This window comes from Struthio camelus, chromosome 9, assembly GCF_040807025.1.
Source record: "Struthio camelus isolate bStrCam1 chromosome 9, bStrCam1.hap1, whole genome shotgun sequence".
NCBI classification, from domain to species: Eukaryota; Metazoa; Chordata; class Aves; order Struthioniformes; family Struthionidae; genus Struthio; species Struthio camelus.
Genome location: NC_090950.1, coordinates 27,044,101 through 27,063,732, shown reverse-complemented (window position 1 = coordinate 27,063,732; position 19,632 = coordinate 27,044,101). Strand labels below are relative to the sequence as shown.

General features: G+C 38.7%; 1 protein-coding gene across 6 annotated transcripts in view; it reads left to right on the top strand.

Annotated features, from left to right (window-relative positions):
* Positions 1 to 19,632, top strand: part of ECT2 (epithelial cell transforming 2) — a 31,923-nt gene continuing 12,291 nt past the window's right edge. For 2 of the 6 annotated variants that reach the window (XR_011142814.1, XM_068954240.1), the window contains exons 1-18: positions 1 to 123; positions 3,084 to 3,243; positions 3,727 to 3,806; positions 3,909 to 4,001; positions 5,046 to 5,228; positions 5,786 to 5,875; positions 6,895 to 7,002; positions 8,145 to 8,218; positions 8,338 to 8,468; positions 9,491 to 9,606; positions 9,791 to 9,853; positions 10,296 to 10,518; positions 12,040 to 12,176; positions 12,947 to 13,066; positions 15,308 to 15,376; positions 16,349 to 16,459; positions 17,434 to 17,530; positions 18,615 to 18,696. Coding sequence is in view for 4 of the 6 variants with exons in the window: in XM_068954240.1 (XP_068810341.1) it covers positions 3,114 to 3,243; positions 3,727 to 3,806; positions 3,909 to 4,001; positions 5,046 to 5,228; positions 5,786 to 5,875; positions 6,895 to 7,002; positions 8,145 to 8,218; positions 8,338 to 8,468; positions 9,491 to 9,606; positions 9,791 to 9,853; positions 10,296 to 10,518; positions 12,040 to 12,176; positions 12,947 to 13,066; positions 15,308 to 15,376; positions 16,349 to 16,459; positions 17,434 to 17,530; positions 18,615 to 18,696 (1,907 nt within the window). In the remaining 2 variants the exon portion in view is untranslated. Of the gene's footprint in view, positions 157 to 1,136; positions 1,225 to 3,083; positions 3,244 to 3,726; positions 3,807 to 3,908; positions 4,002 to 5,045; positions 5,229 to 5,785; positions 5,876 to 6,894; positions 7,003 to 8,144; positions 8,219 to 8,337; positions 8,469 to 9,490; positions 9,607 to 9,790; positions 9,854 to 10,295; positions 10,519 to 12,039; positions 12,177 to 12,946; positions 13,067 to 15,307; positions 15,377 to 16,348; positions 16,460 to 17,433; positions 17,531 to 18,614; positions 18,697 to 19,632 lie in introns of those variants that run through there. The other 4 variants (XR_011142815.1, XM_068954242.1, XM_068954241.1 and 1 more) reach the window with 3 other exon arrangements.

Genomic DNA, 19,632 nt, shown 5'->3' with positions numbered 1-19,632 from the left:
GGCGGCTTACAGAGCGGCGGCCGGGGGGGGCGCGGCGGACAGCCAATGCGCGGCGCCCTTAGTGCGCCGGCTCGCTTTTTGAATTGGTGTTGGCGGCCGCTCATGGCGGAGGCTGTCTTTGCGGTTGGTGGTCGTGAAGGGGGGCGGGGGAAGCCGGTACCGGGGTGTCGGGGAGCGGGCGGGTTCGGTGCGGGGGCGCGGAGCGGCGTAGCCGGGCCGGAGCCCGGAGAGGCCGAGGCCGAGCCCGAGGCGGGCGGCGCTGGGCTGCGGGCGGCCTGGGGCGGGGCAGGTTGAGGTGGGCCGAGGCGGGGGGTGCGTCTGGGGCACCTGCGAGGCCTAAACCCTCGCGGGTTTAGGCTCATCGCCGCTCCGGGGCCTCTCTGGGCCGGCAGCGGGTTCTTCCCCTGCACCTACTGGCTTCATAACCTTAGAGCAGGTGGCTGTATCTAATCTGGCCTCTGGCCATCTCCCAACACCACAGCAGCCTGGTCACCCTACTAGGTGGTTCCTCTGGAGGGAAACAAACAGCATGATAAGACTAATATTGTCTACTTGCTTAAAAACATATATATTTGGGGGGTGTGGGTGTTCTGAGCTTCAGGCTCTCCCCAGGTGATGGGGGCTGTCCTTTGGAAGTGCACTGGTACCTGAATCCTGTAGTGATGGTGCCTTTTACTTCCTTTTATGTGAAGGGGAAATGCGTTGGTCGTGGCTTTTGTGTGGGCTGTTTGTTCTCTTCTGTTTTTGGCACTATCAATGTCTGAGTACAGTGACTGGTCGTGCTATGTCATTATTTAATCTGTGACAGCTATAACAGAGGGTAGTAAAAAAAAAGTTGGATATGGCTACTATAACAGGATTATTTTAAAAAAAAAATTAGAAAAGCCATAAAAAAAGTTGCATGGGCAGACCACAGTATGGAGTTCTTCCTGATATACTGTGCAATTCTTTGAAAATGCATGCTCATGTGCAAGTTAGTTGGTATAACAACAGCAGTATGATGGGAGTTATATCAGTACTCCTTTGTGGCAGTGTTTTTGTTTTTGGTTTTCTTTAGGGCTTGTAGGATTTTAATTTAATTGCATCCTTAAGTGGAGCTTTTTCTGTGTTTTTTTTTTGTTTGTTTGTTTGTCTAGTTTTCAATAAAATTGCTTGTCCTATAGTAATGACTAACAATGTGGAATCTTCTGAGATTATCCCCTGTCCACATTGCCAAATTAAAAGGTAAATGTATAATAGTTCCTGGTGGTATCTTCATAACCTTCTGGACAGGTGATTCCTAAAGACCTTTTCTGGATGAGGTTACTTTCTCCTTTTGCTAGGTCTCTTTCTTCTGGAAAAGATAAAAATCTAGCTGAGTGGCCAGGACCTACTGCTAGGAAACTTGGTTCCATGCAGCCTGCAAGACAAGGTGGCTGTGCTGTAGGAGAACTAGGACTTCCTTCTGTAAAGGCTTGGGATCCTGGACACAATGCAACTTCTTTGTCGTGTGCCCTTCAGGGATCCACTACTTCAATGCCTGAATGCTGCTCTGGTTTTCTTTGGTTCTTCCCAACCTATTCTTAGTTATCCTTCTCTTCCTTCTTCCCCTATTCCCTCATTATTGTAGTGCCTTTGGTATTTTTGCAGATATGGAGAGAAGAGAGGACCATATTATGCAGAGCTGTGTGTGAGGTTATCAAAGCTGCCACCTTTGTTGCAATTATAGTTGAATATGCCTAGGTTTATGACAGGTTTGTGGTATTGGCATATTGCTCAATGCAATGTCAGGAGCTTATCTGATGCAGTGTGAAGACGTTATATATCCTATCTAAAGTCTCAAACGTGATGTCCTGGATTCTAGAAGATAAACTTCTTTTCTCTGTTGCTGTCACGGCAAAACTCCCAGTTTTCAGCCTTATGACTTTACTTTTCTGCCTAATTGGACAGGCATTACATCACTTGAAAAGTGGTTGATGCTGCTCTCCTGGGGTTTTACTACCTCAGCAGTCTTCCTTCAAACAATGCTTTAGTGTATTATTTTGGGGATGACTTTGTAAAGGGGCATTTATAGTCATAAGGAGAGCTGCTTCAGTCAAAGAGATACAGGGGTTATTTTATGGCAGCAGTTCGGACACAGAGGTTATCCCAGTTATTGCTACCACTGCACAAATGTTTAAATTTGCGTGACTGAGTCACAGGAAATGCATACTTTTGGATTCAAGCACAGAGGAAAATGTGCTACATTTCGGGCAGGTGTCTTGCAATAAATATTCTGATTTGCTACTGTACAAAATATGAAAGGATTAAGATTTTTCCAGTGTGCAGCAAACTTGTTTAATGGGTGGGAAGGGTACTGCTATATTCTGTTTGAGCGAAGGTAAAACCTCTTTATCTGATGAATGAGTACTACTCCTACGTTATAGTTAATGTAGGACAGTACAATAGATCGTACGCTTAGACCTATATGTACGCTTATTAACTCCATAGGCACTTTCATTACTTTTGAAGAACCTAACACTTCCGTGTAAGGTCTGCTGCTTATATTCCCTGGGTGGTCATTTTCATTGACTCCAACGTTAAACCAAAGTAATCCTGGCCAGTTCACCTAAAAAGTGAGATTTTTAGCAAGATGTTTTATATACCCTAATTCTTCTACTAATGTTCTAGATCAACAGTGCTAATCCTAGTCTCATATCACACTCATAATGAATAGTTTTTCACTGAAGCAAACAAGTGATTTCACCTTTTCAGTGTGTGGGGTGGTTTGTTTTTTTTTTTTTTAAAAGGAACACTAGACTCCTTATTTCCCTGCTGCTCAGTTCAGGTACCCCCTCTGTGTAGCTCTCTGTACAGGTGAATAGTTTTTGTGCTGAGCAGCCTGCCAAAAACAATTTCTGTAATAGGTTTGTTGTCAGTCCTTTCTACCAATTTTGACTCCTAATATTCTTTCAGAACTACTCTATCAGGCTGAGTGGGATTTTAATAAGAATCTAAATGTTTTTTCCAGAAGTCTAAAGTTGCTTCTGGTTGCTTTCTTCCTAGGACTACTTATTAATGAGCTTTTTCTAGTTGAAACTTGAATTTTTGCATTCATCCTCTAGGTGCTGAAGAGAGAAACTTAAAACTTGATCATGGCTGACAACAGCACGATGCTGTCTGAAACCGGGAGGAGTCTCTTGGCTGATTCCTCTGTTCTAGATTCAAAAATTATAGAAAACTCAAAAGAGAACATATTTCCTGGATCTGTTTCAGATGTTGAAGGTAATGGGAAAAGTCGGTTTTAATACTATCATATTTTTACAACGACTTGGTAGATATTTAGTAGTTTTGGAAAACTGAATATGTTTTGCTTAACCTCAAAAATTGTATGTGGTGCAACTGAAGTATTTCTATTTGCCTGTAATGCAGTGGCCAAAATCCAGTGGCCCTTTTCTGGAGTAAAGGCCATGTAGGCAACGCTTGTTCCTTCCTCCTCAGGTTTTTGAAAGCTGTATCAATAAATGGAGAAGAAGAACAAGCTATTTAACTTCCTTTCTAAAAGTTGGTCTGTATGACCAATTGGGTATGCCTTAAATTAAAAGATAGGCTTCTTAAGGCAACATTTATTTTTAAGGTCTAGTTTCTAATTTTGACAAATGTTTAGACAGGATGCAGTCAACTTTTTCTTTATATTATTGATTGATTTAGAGCTAAGATGGATTTTTCTATTGAAATATGAGTATTACCTTTGTTTTATATGAACAGAAGAAATGCCTCAAATAGAAACAAGAGTGGTTCTGGTTCAGGAAGCAGGGAAACGTGAGGAGCTTCTGAAAGCCTTGGAGGTATGTGGATCTAACATAAAGCAGCCTCCGTAATGAGGTGGTATGGTTTTAGACTCTCCTAGTAACTTGCTGGTTTTGTACTAAAGTTCTCTTCTTCCACAGACCATTAAGATAATGGAAGTACCAGTTATAAAGATAAAGGAAACTAGTCCTGGTAAATCAGAAGAAAAACTAATAAAAAGTATTATTCATATGGTATGTCATGCAATTAAGCACATGTGATTGCATGCAGCATGCTGCACTTCACTGGGCCTGAAATGTGCACACTTTTTTCTATTAACTGGGTAAAGTGGTCTTTTTTTTTTTTCCCCCTCTATTAACTGGGCAAAATGGTCACAATATATGCTGATGTTTCTGATGGTGTCGTTTGAAGATCACATCAAAATTGGTGCTGCTTTTTTTTTTTTTAAACACTCTCAACTATGGAAGTAGTATCTGCAGCTCTTAATTGGCTGTGTTGTCTGACAAGGGGATAGAAATATCAAAGGAGACGTTCAAGTGCATGCTTATATTCAATCAACGCTTTCATAAGTGTTTTTTTTTTTGCTATGAATTGGCTCCGTAATTGGTTAGTTAACCTCTCTATTTCAGTTGAAAGCCACATTTAAACTGAAGTGTGAGAAGTAGTTCTCTGTTTCTTGATGTGAAAAATTTGGAAAATAAAATTTGGAACTAATGATTGAAACTGGACCAGACCACACTTTTCTTTTTAAGCCCTTTAGAAATATCAAGCAATGAACTAAACTGACTTCTGCACTTTAGGTCTTATGCGGCGTGAGACTTGCAAGCTCTCCTTTTTAAACTATAGTTGATAGCAGCGTTCAGAAATACTTTAAGCTGTTCTGACGGTCTAGAGGAAGAAATTTCATTAAGCATGCATACTTAGTTAGGGTTCTCCCTGCTTTGTGTATAGATATTTGCTAATACTATGCTGTCAGTGTGAACTGATAGTTAAGCTACTAATTAGAATTCTTGTTCTTCAAGAAGTAGGAATTGTTTTAAGAATTTTTTTAGGTGCAGTTCATAGCTATCCTTATGCTAAGGAATGATGCAACTCATCTAGCTTTGACAAATATATCTAAGAGTCTGTCTCTGAAATCTGAACTGTCCTTGCATATACCTTTTTTTCCTTTGTTTTTTTCCCTCTAATGGTCCAAAATGAAAATGAGTTGAATTATGATGCTAGTTTATGTTGCTTGAACAATGCTTCCCTTCTTCCCCCAACCTTCATAAATCAAGGAAATTAAAATGCCCTACATAAAGATGGACACAATAGAAGAACTCGGCGATTCTGATTCCCCAGAGCTTGAGACAGTCTTCGTTGTAACAGATTTCCAAGATTCTATCTTTAACAACCTCTACAAAGCAGATTGCCGAGTTGTTGGACCTCCAGTAGTACTGCATTGTGCACAAAAAGGAGAGGTATGTGCTTTTTGTGAAATCAACTGAGTAGTTCTCGGTGAGTTCTAAATATTAAGTATTGAAAACAAGCTGTCTGTATGGTTTTGCTCTGTCCGTCACAAGTCTTCTTAGGAAGAGAGTTTTGGGGAAAGCAAATGTGTAATACCATTTTAGAGTATTATGTTTCGTGAGAAAGGACAGGTAGACAGTGGTAAAACTACAGCTACTGCAGTAGTTGTGGAATTTATTGACCCAACAGTTGTGATTATGCCATTATGAAAGGCACCATGCAAATGATAGTCTAGCAGACTCTGTATTTCGAAAGGCCATCGCATAGAAGGGCAGTGGGTTGAGGAAGGAAAAAAGGATGGAGTGCTGCCTTTGGGATTTGAGGATGCTCTAGTTACTTTATCAGAATGCTGGCAAGTCTGAAGCTGAAGCATAACTGAGCACACAGACTCAACTCATGTGTAATGCATTTTCCTACTAGGAACAATAGAACTGTGTTAAAGATAATATTAAAACTTTTTTTGGAAGCTGCATGCTTTTTACTAATAAACCAACTACTTCTGTTTCAGCCTTTACCTTTCTCATGTCGTCCACTGTACTGTGCAAGTATGTTGAACTTGGTACTGTGCTTTACAGGATTCAGAAAGAAAGATGAATTAGTAAGACTTCTTTTTTTTCTTTATTTTTGGATTGGTAAAACTATGTTTAATTTTCAAAATAACTCTTCTGTCCAGAATTCAACTCTTCTACCTCGTTCTATCACCTAGGGTTTAACCATGGCTAGAGATCCTATGGAGGAATGAGTTGCAACTGAGTTTGTTTTTCCCAAAAGCAGTGATACTTGATAAGGGTGGGAACAGAACGATTTCCTTGTCTAGGTTCTGTGATGTGACTTTTGAATGCCATTAAACAATTAAAATTCAACAAGGCTTAAAGATTTGTAGATGTAAACTTCAGGTAAGATACCCTTTACCCAATAAGGTCCTCTTATTTGCACAGACAATAGCGTGGTCAAGTGATTCTTCTGACCTCTATTCAGAGCACTAAAACACAAGGCAGCATGGGTGTAAGCCTTAGCATATCGGAGTGCTAGGTGGTTTGATGCTCTAGCACTTTGCTTTTCTGTTTCAGTGATGCAGCTGGCACTTGATTCCTAGGTGTCTAATATGGTAATTAATAATATGGCTCTACATCTTCATCTGGGCGAGAAGATGTATGAAAACTATACCCAGTGTTAGGGCTAGTAGTTAAGTTTGGTCAGCTGGATTCAAACTGGACAGGTTGCTTGTGTGTGTGGATGTGTGTGGGTTTTTTTGGCAATTGTTTTAGGTAGAATTGGTCATATCAGTGATGGATAACATGACTCTTTTCTGGTGTGTGAAAAGGTGAAGGCATTATATATGATGATCATGAGAACAGTTGTGACTTGGGTGGTCTTCCTCGAGCTTCTTAGTAAGACTGTATAAAATGTTGAGAAAGGAGTTAATAGTTCTTCTGGAGTTAAAACAAGTTTTAGAGAAGATATAGGTGGTATATCAGAACAAAATGGAGCATTTCATTCCTAGTCATTTAGTGTAACCTCCTGTAAGTTGCACTGTAAACCATGCTTGTACCTCTCTTACTCTGCACCATATATGTCAAAAGGTATACTGAAAATTTTTCATCTTTATTTTTTTAGGTTAAGCTAGTGACCTTGGTTCATCATATGGGTGGAATTATTCGAAGAGACTTTAGCTCAAAAGTTACGCATCTGGTGGCTAACTCAACACAAGGAGACAAATTCAGAGTATGTAAGCTTGAGTTGGTACTTCATGGAAACTTTCAGAATTCAGCTCTTGTAGACTGAGTCTGTCAATTATAGTTCAGCTTGTAAGTTCCTGCTCTTCCTGTGCTGACAACAGTGAATTGAAATTGCAAGTTCGTCTCCATCTGGTGTTGAGCTTTGAGACCTTTTTGTCTCTAATATTGTTCCAAATAGTCTGAACTGGTTCAATGCAGAAAACTTTAATAAACCGGTGTAGTTAATAACAAGAACCAAAATGCTTAAGTACTGACATTATCTTCATGTCAACCCAAAATTGTTTATATTACAATATGCCTGCTCTTTTTGCCTATCCAAACAATAAGTTTCAAAGTAACTTGTGAAGCACTTAATAACCCGAGTTGTGTGCATCTTCTTTTAAAAATGATTTTTATTTGTTATATTAAGACTCGAAGGCTTAAATACTACTTTTTTTTTCTAACTGCTAACAATATCAAAAAGGCATCCTTTAGGGGACGTCGTCAGCTAAGTAACGAATACAAGTTTGCTTACAGCTGGCACCGTAGATGAGTGGGCGAAGCGATGCCAACGTAACCTCTCTTGGCTCCCTGTCTTGTTTGAGCTGTTAGCCAGCTGTTGCTTTTTTCCTTGTTTGTCTTTCTAACCTTGCAGTTGAAGGAGGAGACCTACTTTCTAACTCTGTTCAAACATTTCTTTCTGCAATCTCAAAACAAAAAAGGAAAACTTAACAATCTGTCTCAGGTAGTCATGGAAGTCACCTTTGGAATAGTTGCCTTCTCTTTAGTGAAAGCAGGCTGAGCTGCTTGTCTTTGTGCAAAGGATAGGAAGCAGAAAAGCAGATCCTGTGGTCAGCTGGAGCTGGGATTTGGTTTTGCGTTTTTGTGAGTGGTGAAGGATACGAGGCCAACAAATATTGCACTTCTGAGTAAATGTTGAAATAACTGTTGATAACATCTTAGTCACTGAAGAGTTGATATATTCTAGCTTTTAACTGTATAAACACTCTTGAACGTTGTTCTTGAATATGTTCATCTTGTGCAGTATTGGTCTTGAAAAGTAAAGGCAATGTTACGAATTGTTCTTGATATGGAAAGGACTTAAATGGAGAATTCACTTTTACAGCTTATACCTTTCCTGTTTTTCAGATTGCTGTGAGTCTAGGTACTCCTATCATGAAAGCTGAGTGGATTTATAAGGCTTGGGAGAAAAGGAATGAAATGTAGGTATTTGCTTTCCTTCCCCCTGAACTTACACCTTGTTTATTAGTTGTGTTGTAAACTTTTGTTCAAATAGTGACATACCACTGACTGAGTGACTTTCTTGTGCATCTCTTTTCAGTGATTTCTGTGCCGCTGATGATGACTTTAGAAATCAGTTCAAGGTGCCTCCCTTCCAGGGCTGCATGTTAAGTTTCCTTGGGTTCTCTGATGAAGAGAAAGCTAACATGGAAGAAATGACAGAAATGCAAGGTTATTGTTTAAGAAAGTTGACCTGTGGAAAAGAATGGGGTTTATATCTGATAAACGTTTGACTGATACAATTTTTTCACTGAAGCTGAAATGCTGGATCATGATTTTTAAGGTTTTAATGAGGAATCTTCAACTTGAAAGCTACAAATTGCTTTTTAGAAGTCAGTGTGTGCGTAAATTCCTGTAAATATTAAAGACTTTAAGCTTCCAAGTCTGAATGAAACTATACAGTTAAAAAAAAAAAAATATAGGATGCTTGAAGTTATCCGGGAAAGTCGGCTACATAACATATATTTTCTGCTTAAGTTCTCATCAGTCTTGTGGCAAATAACTTTGTGCATGCTTTCTGTGAACTATATAATGTTTACAATTTTGATTAAAAACATCACTGGTAAAGCATTTGACTGGAAGATTTTCATATTTTGGTAGTGTACTACAATGCAAAGAGTCTTATTGTCAGTCGTCTGTTAGATCATTACTGTCAATCTCCAGTCTTGTATTTCTAAAGTGTATGCATAATAGAACTATAGAAATGGTAACAGAGCAAGCTTCTAACAGCAAGGCTTCCTCAAAACAGATGAAAGTTGGCTGGTTTTGCTTTTCTTCCTGACCTCTTTTAACTAAAGCTGCTTATGAAGTTGTGACATATGCAGGTTCTAGCTTGTGGCTATAGTTAGAGTGACTATTCCTTGCTTGCTCTTCTAAGAAAGAAGAAAAGCTTTTCAGAAGAATGCTGCATTTACCACTAGAGAGGTTTAAAAGCCCTTTGAACTCCACGTTCTCTTGCCTTTTCAGTGCATGCTTCACTATTGCGGGCTACATCCTACTTGATACCAGCAGTAGACGGTTTTTTAGGATCGGGGGTGTGACATAAGCCCAGCAACTGATTGGTGCACTAAAGAGTTCATCTCTCCTTGGTTCTTCTCTCCTAATGCTAGGTTCACAGAACTGTTAAGTTATCTACTAATTTCTAAATGTAATTTTCAGAAGTTCTGCTAATTCATCTTATTCCCTTTATATAGGAGGATGTTATTTACCAGTTGGTGATGAAAGGTGCACACACTTAGTCGTTGAAGAAAATACAGTAAAAGATCTTCCATTTGAACCTTTAAAAAAGCTTTATGTTGTAAAGCAAGAGGTAAGTACTAATAAATTCTTAAAAGAATATCTCCTGATATGTGCGACAAATTTATCTTTTTCAGAATAAGCCACATGTTTGCATATAACTGTGTAAACTATCTTAATTTAAATACATTATTTCAAATGTTCTTAACTTCATGTGAAGCCCTATAATGTGCTGGGTTTTTTCTTTCCTTCTTCAGTGGTTCTGGGGAAGCATTCAAATGGATGCCAGAGCTGGGGAGTCCATGTATTTATTTGAAAAGGTATGTTGAACTCTCCCACTATAAGGAGCTTGTAAAATTAACATTTGCAATAGGAGCCGGAGATTTAGTTTCTTAAAGCAGCATTTAAATTCCAGATAAGCCATTATAAGTTTTACACCTGGTGTGCTAATTTGAAGACTGTGAACGGCCTGCCTGTCTGTTCTTGACTTAACAACTAATGTATCGTTCTCTTCTGCTTGCCATGTGGAACTTGCCAGCCCTGGAAAACCTTCTTCCTGCTTCTCAAAGGTCAAACCTGTTATTCAAACAAAGATATTAGTGTAGCTCCCAATTAAAAGTAAGGGCTTTATCTGGATTCCCTTAAGTTCCCTAAGAAGAATTTTGTGTACTCGTCCCTAAAACTACCCTACCATCTTTGCACTGAGTTGAGCTGGAAACGGCAAGTAAAAATACTAAGCTAAACTTCATTCTTTTACTACAGTCGGAGAGCCCAGGCCTCAAAAAGTCTGTGTCACTACTTTCTCTGAATACTCCAAACAGCAACCGTAAAAGAAGGCGTTTGAAAGAGACTCTTGCCCAGCTGACCAGAGAAACTGACATGTCGCCATTCCCTCCTCGGAAACGCCCATCAGCTGAACATTCGCTTTCTATTGGGTCCTTGCTGGATATTTCTAACACTCCAGAGTCGAGCACTACCAATGGAGGTAGAGCCAGAACCTTCATTCAGACACATTTGCAATGATTAAGAGCTCTCTGCAAGTTGTAGAAGTCATAATGGTAGTGGTGGGGGAGGTCTTACAGGTTCTGCTACAGGTTTCCTTAGAAATTCCAGGCTTTCTCCTGCAGAAAAGCAGAATAAGAGTGAGTGAGGAATTCAGACAGAGGCCAGGCTGCCTCTTGTCACTGTAGTAAGGGTATTCAAATCTGAAGGAAAACAAGGAAAAGATTTGCAGTTGATAAATAGAAAGAGCAGGACAGCGTTACTCAAAGATGCTTGGAATACTCTGCTGAAAATCTACAGCAAATAAGCAATGTAGTTAACAGTAAATCATTTAAAAACCCCTCCAGTAGGATACTCAGAGAAAGGATCCTTTCCTAAAGGAACTAAAGGGAAAATTCCTGCAAAGCCCCCTTCTCCTGGACCTTTGAAATGTTCCATTGAGGTAACGCTATTTATGCCAACAAACTGTTATATTTAAAACTTCATGCGAATATAGATCACCGTCTTGTTTTGATCAGTTAACTGTCAAAGAGCTTTTTAACGTTTTTGTGCGTAGCTCTTGTGGAAGAGAGGAAACGGAAAAATCACGGATTAGTCAAAAGCTAGTACCTGCATTAAAAACAAGTCCCAGTTCCATCATACCGAGGAGGTATCCAGAGTTACTACTGGTAGAAAACTGTATACAGCTCAAATAATCTCGATGAGGCCCAGTCTATAAGTGATAATTCAGAAGGAATGCAGTAACGATCACCCTACTCTCAAAGACCAGCCTTCTTAGATAAGGCTAATGCTTTTGTATCCCCTGACATGGAAGTTTCTTCTAATACAACATCAGCAGACAGTTTCAGAAAGATTGCTAATTTGAAAACATCAGGTAAGGTACTTATTTCTGAGTAACTGTGATAGTAATGAACTTTGACATCAGAATGATTGAGTAGAGTTCTCTGCTATCAAATGCACATAAAGTACTGAAAACTAAGAGTGCTCCAGATCCCCATCAGCTTTAGCTGTAAGAGAAAATGACTTGTGTCTTTCTCTTTTTTTTTTTTTTTTTTGTAATAGAATAAAACATTGTAAATTTGGAAGGAATAAATGGTTTGAGCTACATACTTAATGCAAATGTGGTTGGCAGCTGAAAGATAACTGCTTACATGGCAAATCAAAAATACGTATGTACCTTCCATATGTATAAAAAACATTCAGCACCTAACCCTCAGTTTCTATGTAACATGAGATGGTTAGGTCATTGAACGACCAATAAATGGTCTACCAGTTGAATATTCATTTTGGAGAATAATATGTTATTGTAGCTATTCTACAATAGGGCTATAATAAAGTAATTCTCCAAAGACTCCTGATATTTGCAGGATAACCTACAGAATAGCCTTAATGAAGAAGATATCTTCCCCTGAGAATTTTGAAGGTTTCTCTCTTCAAGGGTGAGCTTTACAGGGGCTACATTGTAATAAAGCTCTATTCTCTTTTGCTAATATATCTTCATCAGAAACACCAAAATCGTGTGCAAGGCCTTCTAAAAACTCAACTCCTCTGCCACTGAAGCAGTCTGCAAGATGGCAGGTGGCAAAGGAATTATATCAGACAGAAAGTAACTATGTTGATATTCTAACAACAATCATTCAGGTAAGCTGGTTTTAAAACAGGTGCACTCTCCAGTAATAATAAGACATATAGTGTGTTAGATCAGTGAGGGTGTGTTTCCCCACCCCCCCCCCCACCCCCCTTCTTCCCCAACCTGCAGTCTTCAGCCTTTTGAGGGTTTGGGTGTTTCAAAGGTCTGTAAAAGATGATAGTGGAAAGTAAATTTTGTGTCAGTAAAATGACATGTTAAAAATGTTCGTTATCTAAATCAAAAAGGCTGAACTTATAATCTGGGATCTGTGGTGGGGTTTGTGGTTTGTATGGAAATACTAAACTTTAAGAAAATAGCTTTGTCATGACTCTAGTTTTTAAGTTATTGGTAAAGAGCTAAATGGATTTTTAAGACTACTACAAGACGACCAGCATAGCAAACAGCTTAGATGAAAAACTTCAGCTCTAGGAAGTTCATTTCCACTGCAGCTGATCAAATACCTAAAGAATGAGCTAAAATGTGTCTGAGCAGAAAAACTGATGGAAGGAGGTTATGCTGTAATAACATGTAGAACAGAGTGCTTGTATCTTAAAACCCCTCCTCCGTAACAGTCTGCTAAGTGGGTGTAGAATGTCTCAAGGTCGTGCAGGAAAAGTGTGATCTGGAAGAAAAACACTACTCTCATAACTATTCCTAACCCAATGTAGGGAGGATGGGAGGGAGAAGAGAAATTAGTAAATGACTGTATCTGTCTCTGTTTGTCTCTCTTTCTCTTCTGCCTACCGCTTTTCCCCACTTCCTCTATCCTCTTATTCATCAGTTGTTTCAAGTTCCGTTGGAAAAGGAAGGACAACTTGGAGGACCGATCCTTGCACAGGAAGAAATCAAGACCATATTTGGCAGCATTCCAGATATTCTTGATGTGCACACTAAAATCAAGGCAAGCTTCTTCTGTAACAACTCTGTAGGGGAAGTTTTGACACTGACACAGAATCTTGTCTGCCTGCTTTAAGTCATATTTGTTGGATGGATGTAAATTCGGAGGTTGAACAGTATGCAATAGTACTAGGTGGAGTTATGCATGAATCTAAAATGCATTGTAGAATTTAACACTTATTCGTAAAGATGAGCTGAAATCTGAGTATTTGGCGTGTAACTAATATTGCCGTTCATGACTTGGCTTGTCCTATTTCTGTTTCATTACCTCTTCCAATAGTAAGTCTTCCGTAACCAATACAAAATTGGTCAAAAGAGCCAGTGGTCTAAAATGGGAAGCTAAATTTCACAGTGCTTTTAATATATGTGTTTCTGCTCAAGTGAAGAGCAAGGATTCCCATGAGAATAGCTAAAGCTCTGGAATTAAAAAAGAAAATTCCTTTTTTTTTTTTTTTTTTCCCCCTGGGCTCTAGACATGTTCCTGTAAGGAGTCTTTATGTTGAAGAAAATTGGTTTTTATCACCTACTAAGATAAATTTACTCCCCCTTAAAGGGTTTTGAGCTGATTTTTCAAAAATTTCCAGCTCTCTAAAACTGGCTTAGATTTCTACCTCTAAAGATACTGGCCTGTTACCGAGGCCTATTAAGTGCTGACTAAAGTTCCCTATCAGATTGTATTCTTGAGTTTTCTTAATTTTTTTTTTAATTGTATGTTTTGGTTTGGATTGTAAGCTCTCTGCTACAGAAACCACTACTGGGTCTTACAACAGATTGTTACAGGTGTTCATCAAATATGAAGTCATGAAATCTCTATGTATCTATTCCTGGCTGCATTTAACAATAGGCCCTTAAAATAGAGGCTTGCGGACTGATGCTTGAAACTCAAAGTGGGTTTTTTTGTTTTTTAATTCTTGGGATCATGTTGAGTTAATAACTGATAGCTGTTGATACGTACCCGCAGAGATAAGGAGAGGAAAGCAGAGCGTGTTTGCTTGTGTAAGCAGCACGCACTATGGATGGAGCTGCTTGGATGTGGTCGTCTGTTTTCCATCCTCTTCAATGTGATTAAGATAAAAGGAGAGATGGCAGAAACAAACCAATGTTAATGATGGATCCTCCTCACTTGAGGTGAATCCTGAACTTCAGTTGTGCCCTCCTGGCCCTGTTATAAGCTGACAGTTAGTAAGCTTGATCCCTATCAAGCTGATACAAGCTTAACAGCTTGATCTCACTTTCCTTGACGCCCTGGTGCAGCAAATGAAGGAAATCTGTGCTAGTTCTACTTCAGTCTTGCCTTCTGTTATGGACTTGGAATCCTATACTAGTTTTACATTCTTCTAATTACAATTAATTCAACTCTACATATGCTCTGCATATAGTTTTCTTTTTTTATTTCACTTGGGATACGTTCAGTAGTTTAGTGGACGCAGTAGTCTTGTCTCGTTGCAGAGTTGGCTGGTGCTGATACGCTGCTACACTGTGCTTGCTTTGCTTCAAAGCTGTGTGTTTGGTTTGACAGAGGTCTTTTATCATCAGCCTAAGAGGCTTAATGTGAAGTTGTTTAGATTGTAGGATTGCCTGTTTTATTAGCTGTATGTTTCCATGCTGACTGCATGTTTGGCAGAACACTAGTCCCATCTTACAGCTTTATGCAGTTCACGTTCTAGCAAGGTTAAGATATGCAGTAAATGGACCAGTGTTAGAGATCTGGAATGCTGGGATTTTTTAATTACTATTATTATTTTAACTCTACATATGCTAACAAAGTACTATTTGGCTTCTCTGGTAGCAGAGTATTAATAATTCAATATCCTTGCTTTGCACTCCTTATTTATAGTGTTCCTCGCAACAGTATCGTACAGATAAATGTCTTCTGCGTATCCTCACAGTTAGTCTAGCTTCTACGTCTGGTAAATGTAACTTTTCTAAACTAATTCTCCATATTCGTGTCTGCTGTCTTATAACTCTGGTTATAACTTATTTGGTTTTGAGTTAGAACTAGAGAGGTCTGGTCAAGAGGACTTGACAAGCTGTCAATCAAATGTATCAGTTGAGAGTAGTAAACGTCTACTTGCCCAACGTAACTGTACTCAAGAGTTCTCTTTGATGTGGCAAGCAAAGTGTGGCAGTTGGCATGGCATGCAAACTATCCCACAGTACGTGAATATTATGCACAGAGGCTTGTGATGGCTGTTGTGGTTGGATGGCTCACTTTTTTCTTTCCCTACCCCTGCATATATTCTAGGAAGACCTGGAAGATCTTATGATGAATTGGACCGAAAACAGAAGTATCGGTGATATCATTCTAAAATACGTAAGTTTGTTTCTCATTTTATGCTCTGAAAGATAAGTTCATAGCAGCTCATAACAGAGAACTATTAGAGATAAATCTGTTTGTAGGAACTAGCAAACACAAAGCACGGTTGAGTGAGAAAGAGTACTAGGTTCATCTTGCTGTATTTTCTGTTTAGAATTATTAGTTACAAGTTAGATGATAAAGTTGGCTTGTAGTGGTAACTCAAGCTTATGCAGTCATACTGAAATGTATATACTTGTACACTTGTAATAGTGGGTAAAACTCCAAATAAATGTGGTTTGAGAACTTTAATTCAAAACAGTACGGACATGCTTTTTCCTCAGATGTTAAGAGAGACTTTTCCTGTAACCTTAGCTATCTGTTACTTCTGATCAATAGTACAGAACTTGGAAAAACTGCTTTTCACAGGAATGCCTTGCATTTCTCCTTCAAGCATTGAAATACAAAAGTGCATAAGGACTCCTTGTTTCCCACAGTATAGAATATGCAGAACGGGGAAACTAGGTCTGGGACTGCAATGCATTTTAAGATATCTTGTGCTTTGGCTGACTTTGATCATATTGAGGCAAACAGCGCTTTGCTTTCAAAGGTTTTCAGTCTTAATCATTGCTTGTGATGTTCTGATGTTTCAAAGACTGTTGTTTGTCATGGGGAAATATCTACAGCTTTCAAAATGCTTGCCAAAAGTATCTTGTTGGGTGACGATCTGCCTTTTCCTTGGGAGCTGCTCAGCAGTTTTTGTCACATCATAAGTACTTGACTTTTTCTCTAGAGCTGTCTGCATTTAATCAACAACATTGAATCTTGGGCATCTGGCATCCAAGTTTATGGAACAAGTTGGATATTTTTGCTTTTTTTTGTTTGTTAAACTATGCCTTTGAGTAGCTTTGCATAGCTCAGGGCATATGAACATATGTACAATGCTACGTGATATGTAAAGCAGAGCCGTAACAGTTGTTTATCTTTCAGTCAAAAGACTTGTTGAAAACATACCCTCCCTTTGTGAATTTCTTTGAAATGAGCAAGGAAACTATTACAAGATGTGAAAAACAGAAGCCGAGGTTTCACGCTTTCCTAAAGGTAAGTATGTGCAGAACTAAGTCTTTGAGTAGAACGTGGAGACCATCACCAAGTAAACTGCTTAATGCAAAAGGTGGAAGAATGTAGAACTGAAGAAGCTGGAGGAATGTGAACATCTACTGGCAAGATGAAAAAAGGAAGGGATTTGAATTCCAATCCCTCAAGCTCATCAGAAGACTTTTTCTTACAAGGTCCACTTCCCCACTCTGTGTTATGCAGCTTCCCAACTAGTTTGTACTTTTTCATTAATAGATTCATATAATCATTCTGATTATACTCTCCCAAATACGTGCTTCACTTCTCTGTGAAGATAATTAGAGCTTTTTAAGCATATGGACAGGGTCCAATAAAAGAGAAAAGACTTGTATTTCTTAAAGTAACTTAACTTACCTTCATCAGCTGTAAAGTTTCAAGGAGGTAGAATCTCTCAACATTGTTGTGACTAATGAATAGGAGCATAACAGTAGAGAGCTAGGGAAAAAGATGATCCTCATCTATAAGTGTGTGTATTAATAGTGCAATATGACTTAAACTCCTCTTTTGTATCTGGTGAGTGTCTGTCAAATAATAGGGTAATCAAACTGACGAATTTTCTTTTTCCTAAGATACAGGAGATTGCATCCAAGTATGAGTAACTTGGATGAGTACAAAATGAGTACAAAAGACGAGGAAGCAAATGAAAACACCCGCTATCCCCAAACCTTAGCATCAGCATCTTGAATATGGACTGTGAGGGGATGATAATATGGGCAGTTTAAAACTAGATAAATGCTTAAAATACTGTGTAGACTTGAATACGATGTTTGTGTGGTTTTTTTTTTTTTTAAACATGATCTGTCAGTGACCAAGAGCATCTGTGTTGAGCAAGTCCCCAAAGTTTTTAACACGTTACTAGTTTCAAGAAAAACAACTTTTCTCCTGGTTTTCATTGGGGAAAAAAAGATAATTATTTCCTTTGTTCTCTTCTCCCCCAGATAAACCAAGCTAAACCAGAATGTGGCCGTCAAAGCCTAGCTGAACTCCTTATCCGTCCTGTTCAGAGGCTGCCCAGTGTTGCTCTGCTTCTAAATGGTAATCTAATGATATTGTATATTCTTGCATTTGTCTGTGAAGGTGTTAAAACTAACAAAAGGGCTACTTTTATCATAACTAGGAATGACTTTTCCTCACTAAAACAAGTCTGATCTTGAGTGTTAATCATGCTAAGTGGCAGTCAACAAGACAAGTTACTGAATAAAGCATACTTTTGGCTGAATTTCAATTGTTCATATATTTGGCTGCAGCATGCAGGTAGAAGAAAAGTGTGCTCTGGTAACAGTTTTATCTTTTCAAATATGAATATAATTTAGATTCAAATGCAGCTAGCGTAAACTAGAGACAAGGCTAAAACATCATGTATCCCACTTGGTATGAATCACTTGCTAGAGCAGTGATTATCTATTTAAAAAAAAAATCTTAAAAACACCTTTTCTTTTGTTAGAAAAAAGCTTCTATGTTTGTCTTGGCACTTCAGCAAAAACATCCCATAGTCTGGTTGGTTTTTGAGTCGTTTGGGAGTTGAGTGTTGTGGGGGGAGTGTGTGTGTATGGGAGGGGATTTTCTAATGAGATGCGTGGACAATTGCTGCCTAGCCTACTTCACCACTTAATCAAGACCGTTTGAACTCCAGGATAGCAGTGACTTCTTCAGTCATCTCCTTTACCTTGTGGTCTACACCGGAATTTTCCGTATTTCTTTTGGGATGGTAGCGGGGGAGATAATGCTGGGGCTGCGAATGCTGACTTCTTAAGACGTAAGTCTAGGTGGATAATAAATCCTATAGAGAGCCATCTTAATTGGCTGATTATGGTGGTAATGTATACTTAACATCCCGCTAAACTTGTATCCAGCCTCCAGATACAAAGTGTTTGGCATCAACCTACAAAAACAGTTGGGCGTAAGTAATTGAACGTGTATACGTGTGACTTTGAAGAACACTCTAAACTGACCTTTAGTGGGCTGCAGTGGTAATTCATGGGGATAAAATAGGTTTTAAGTGTGAGATTGTGTTAACTTCAAAGCAAACTGTCTCCCTATTTTTGCTTTTCTGTATTCTCAAAATCATTAGTTTTTAAGGGCTTGAAAACTTACAATGCTATTCTTTTTAAAATTGCAGATCTTAAGAAGCATACAGCAGAAGAAAACCCAGACAAAGTAACACTAGAGAGAGCTATTGAATCATTAAAGGAAGTGATGACGTAAGTGATATTCATTCTATGAAACATACTGCTATGCATACAGATTTATCAGTTCCTTCTATATTGCTCCAACTTGGAGCATATTGTCATACATTTAGTCTCCATGTAAGTATACATAATTGTATGTGTTCTTCAGAGTGTGATGACTACCGTGATTGTTACAGGATTCCTCTTCAGAAGAATGGGTGGAGGGGAAACGGAATATGGAAGGCTTAAACTATATCTCTGCTCTTCCAGACCAGTCTCCCTTCTGCTGCTGTCATGCTCGTTCTATACCAGACCTTTTGAAGGAGTCTGTGGTGGTGTTTATTCCATATTTCTACCTGAACAACCGCTGACTCCTTGCCTCAGCATGAAGTTGAATTTTTGAGTTTTCTGTTCTGTTCCAACCCTTTTATTTCTGTATTTTCCCTCCATAGTGGAAGAAGTGTATGTATTTGTCTTTGCATCTTGGGATATATGCGTGTTTCCACTGAAAGGATGCACTACTGGTAGAAGATTACTCTTTTTTGTGGTCCTATCTTAACTACTCTTGGCATCACTCCACAAGTTAATTAGCTTAAAGCTGAAACTATTTAGATAACTCTCACCCTTCTTAAGGTGTAACATGCTTCCATCAATGAGACATCCTTTGTTAATTGGCAAATGTCTGTCTAATTTTAACAACAAAACTTTTTTATTTAACAATTATATTTGCACTTGATCCTTGAGCTTGGTCAGCTGTAGCCCTAGCTTGGGGGAAAATACAGAATGTGAAGAACTGAATTGGATTGGTCCCTAGCTGAAGATCTATCTGTAAAAATTATATATTAACCAAATGATATATTAGCTATTGATAACATGCACAAGAGTGTTCTAGAACTGAAGTTTTCTATATACTTAGCCTATGGAATTTGGGCACTTCTTTCTAAATGATCAAGCGTGGCTGATTTTTGC